General features: G+C 44.7%; 1 protein-coding gene across 1 annotated transcript in view; it reads left to right on the forward strand.

Moving 5' to 3' along the window:
- Nucleotides 1-3,208, forward strand: part of LOC311228417 (NBAS subunit of NRZ tethering complex-like) — a gene marked incomplete at its 3' end in the record, with an annotated part of 401,827 nt that extends 398,619 nt beyond the window's left edge. Inside the window, 2 exon segments of the mRNA XM_084314324.1 lie at nucleotides 2,070-2,253; nucleotides 3,197-3,208. Coding sequence (XP_084170450.1) covers nucleotides 2,070-2,253; nucleotides 3,197-3,208 — 196 coding nt within the window.
- Between the last annotated feature and the right edge of the window lie 1,031 nt (nucleotides 3,209-4,239).

A 4,239-nucleotide genomic window follows, 5' to 3' on the forward strand; every position in this document is an offset into this window, starting at 1 on the left:
CTCTCTCTCTCTCTCTCTCTCTCTCTCTCTCTCTCTCTCTCTCTCTCTCTCTCTCTCTCTCTTTCTCTCTCTATATCCATATTTTATTAGTAATGTAGCCTGATCAGCTCCTCCCTGTAGACGACCAGCATCAACTTAACCGTCTCTCTCGCTCTAGTGTCGGGTGGTAACATTCCTGAGCACGTACAGATGCAGCTCTGAGGACGCTCTGTGGCGTGGCGTGGTCGCCATGTGTTTGCCAGGTTAACGGTATATTCAACCAGTAGGGGGCGCTCGAGTTACACCGGTGATTGTATCCATCCGACAGCCCGTGGCACAGATCGGCTCGGTTACAGCTGGTGATTACTGCACAGGCGGCTGTCGGGCCATTGACTTCATTGAATTAATTTGTCTGTTACTCAAGAGTTATATAAACTCAGTGAAATGATTTACAGTACTGTGAGTTCATGTGCGTATTGTACAGACACGCTCTGAACTAAACTAAACTCAATGATAAAAATACAGTACAAGCGTTCACGCCGCTTGTGTAGTGTGTGTGTGTGTGTGTGTGTGAGACAACTTTGTTTTGTCATTATTATTATTCAATTGTATAGTGTATCTAAATAATAGTGACAAAATAAAATAAGCCAACACAGGGTAGTTAATCATAGATGTCCTCTGACCTCATCCTGTGGTGTCCAATAGTTAAAATGAGATAAAAGTCAAATAGATTCAAACAATTAACAATTATGTTACTCTTGCATCAGCACTAAGGTCTAGAGATGTTCTACTTCTAAAAAGGTCTTCCCTCAATAATATTAGTTTTACTTTGTTATATCGTAGCATTGTTAATTGTACAAACCAAGTTCAATTCCTTGGAATAAGCACCGGTCCGTAACAGTGAGGACTGAATAATTACTTTCTTATTCCACGCAAGGAAACTATAAAAGAAGAAGGAAGGGTCATTGCCTCGCCATGTAGCACGTGAAGGAAGGGTCACTGCCTCGCCATGTAGCACGTGAAGGAAGGGTCACTGCCTCGCCATGTAGCACGTGAAGGAAGGGTCACTGCCTCGCCATGTAGCACGTGAACGCACGTTAGTGCCACGTGTGGAAACGTTCCGTTTGGCCCGACATTGAGTTGAATGGGATCAGCCATTTAAACAGGTATTACCTCACATGTGCTGCATTGTTCACTAGCTAACATTTCATATATTGGTTGATGTATATATTTCCTCAGATAGCTGGTATATTTAGAATTTTAATACAGGCGTCAATAGAACTAGCACCAACGTCTGGCACCAAGATTAGAACACTGATCTTATTTTTTTTTTATCCACTTTTTCTCCTTATTTTCTATTTTTTTCCCATCCCAATTTCGTGTTTCCAATTTTCCCCTCCCCTGTCTTGAACGTTGCTCGACTATGCCCCCCACTGGTCGGTTGTAGGGAGGATAGAAGCCTTGCATCACGTGTCCCCTCCGGTACACGAGGAGGCAGCCTGTCACATCTTTTCACTTGCCAGCGCGGACTCTCATTGGCGAGGTGTAACGTGTGGGAGGCTCACACTACCCCCGCCATTTTCCTGTCTCTGCTGTGCAGGCGTCCCCCAACCGACCTGTAGGAGTCGCTGTCCACAACGTCCAGATTACCACCCATCGACTTCCACCCACTAACTCTGCCAATTGAGCCAGTACGACGGCCGGCCCAAGCCGGAGGCAATGCTGACACCCGGATTCGAGACCGGAGTCTCTTGCATTGGTGACGAGCGCAATCTCCGCTGCGCCACCCAGCCGCCCCTAGAACACTGATCTTCTGACGTGATGACCCTTCCTTCTTTTATAGTTTCCTTGATTCCACGGAATTTAACTTGGTTTGAGTCTACATGGTTCTCATTCCAAACAATCAAATTATCTTACTGTTATGACCTTTAATCTTAACCACTTAACTGGCAATCTTAACCTCTTTAGGATGATTTGGCCACCGGCGCGCCACGCCACTTTGCGAGGGTCTGATGACGAGTTTAGGCGTCCTTGGCAGAGAAAGTGTTAATAAAGTGTTTTATAACAACGCCTCTCTCCCTCCCTCCCAGTGACAGCGCGGTGAGTTCGGACGACCTGCTGGTGTGGCTGCGTCCGTTCTGCGGCGACGCCCAGCTTCCTGTGCAGCCGCGCATCGCCGTGCTGCAGGTCCTGGAGAACAGCTTCAGTCTGAGGGACAGGGATGTCCGGCTGCTGCTGCTGTACAGGACACAAGCTGTCCTCAAGGACCGCCAGGTAACACACACACACACACACACACACACACACACACACACACACACACACACACACACACACACACACACACACAGTATATTCATACACACATGGACATACACACACATGTTACATGGTGAGGGTGTGTGCTGGGAGGGTACTATTGGACACACACACATACACGCACACACATACACATTCATACAAACTTAAATTTGTACACACACACCCACATACACACATGAGTACACAAGTATATTCATACACATGCAAACATACTTGTTTTTGATACATGTTGAGGACACCTGCTGGGAGGGTACTATTGCACACACACACTACAACACTACAACACCACAACACCACAACACTACAACACTACAACACTACAACACTACAACACTACAACACCACAACACACACACACCACACACACACACACAACACTACAACACCACAACACCACAACACTACAACACCACAACACCACAACACCACAACACCACAACACTACAACACTACAACACCACAACACCACAACACCACAACACCACAACACCACAACACCACAACACCACAACACTACAACACCACAACACCACAACACCACACAACACACACACAACACCACAACACCACAACACCACAACACCACTACACCACTACACCACAACACTACAACACCACAACACCACAACACCACAACACTACAACACCACAACACTACAACACCACAACACTACAACACCACAACACCACAACACTACAACACTACACCTGTTCATCTGAAAATGTAAAACAGATGTTGTTTTCATCTCACATATCCCCATGTCCTGCATGCTGCGCACATGTCACATGCCCTTACTAGTCTTAAATTGGTTCTTAATGCTAGTAAGACAAAGTTTATGTTATTTTTAAGAGCAAGGAATATTAACCTTGATGATGTGAGGATATCTACTGTCAGTGGCTCTTGTAGAGAGAGTCACCGAGTATAATATCTTGGCCTGTGGCTCGACGAGAAATTAACATTTAAGTTCCATGTGGAAAATCTTGCCACTAAACTGCGACAGAAAATTGGTTTCCTGTACAGAAACAGATCCAATTGTCCTCTATTTAGTAGAAAAATAATTGTGGAATCAGTCTTCTTATCAGCTTTGGACTATGGTGATGTAATTTATAGGCATGCTGCGGCATCAACTATTAAACCTCTGGATTCTGCATATCACTCAGCTCTCAGATGTATAACTGGTGACAGATATGATACTCACCATTGTGTCCTGTATGATAGGGTGGTCCTGTATGATAGGGTGGTCCTGTATGATAGGGTGGGTTGGCCTTCTCTGCAGAAAGGTGCAACAAACACTGGTATTTATTTATTTTTAAAGCCCTTATTGGTGAACAACCTGTTTATATCTCCTCACTGTTAGATTGGAATATTGGAACCTATTCAACTCGATCGAATGACTGGATGGTTCTTAGGGTTCCTCAGATTGTTCTGATCGAGGGAAGTCAGCCTTTTCCTTTGATGCCTCTAACTCATGGAATGTCCTTCAACTCTCGCTGAAATCGGAGGTTCTCCCTTCCCTTGGAATGTTTAAATGTATGATTTCAGACCATTGTGTGACTACCTGTAACTGTTTTAGTTGATATTTTAAATTATTTTTAAACGTTTTAATTTGTTTTACTCTGGTGTTTAAATATTGTTTTTATATGTACTGTACAATCGTCGTTTCTGTAAATGAGGGAAACCTCAGATGCTTACGATTTTAAATAAAGGTTGAAATGAAATGAAATGTTAAACGAGGCCTCATGCCATCAGAGGCACAGCGATCAGATCAGACGGTCCACTCAGAGCGACATACAGTAGGTCATAGTTGTAAGACATTTATTGGAACATGCTCTTCTGAGCAGAGTGTGCGAGGGTGTGTGTGTGTGTGTGTGTGTGTGTGCGAGGGTGTGTGTGTGTGTGTGTGAGGGTGTGTGTGTGTGTGTAGGGTGTGTGTGTGT

This window comes from Notolepis coatsorum, assembly GCF_963971535.1.
Source record: "Notolepis coatsorum genome assembly, chromosome: 5".
NCBI lineage: Eukaryota > Metazoa > Chordata > Actinopteri > Aulopiformes > Paralepididae > Notolepis > Notolepis coatsorum.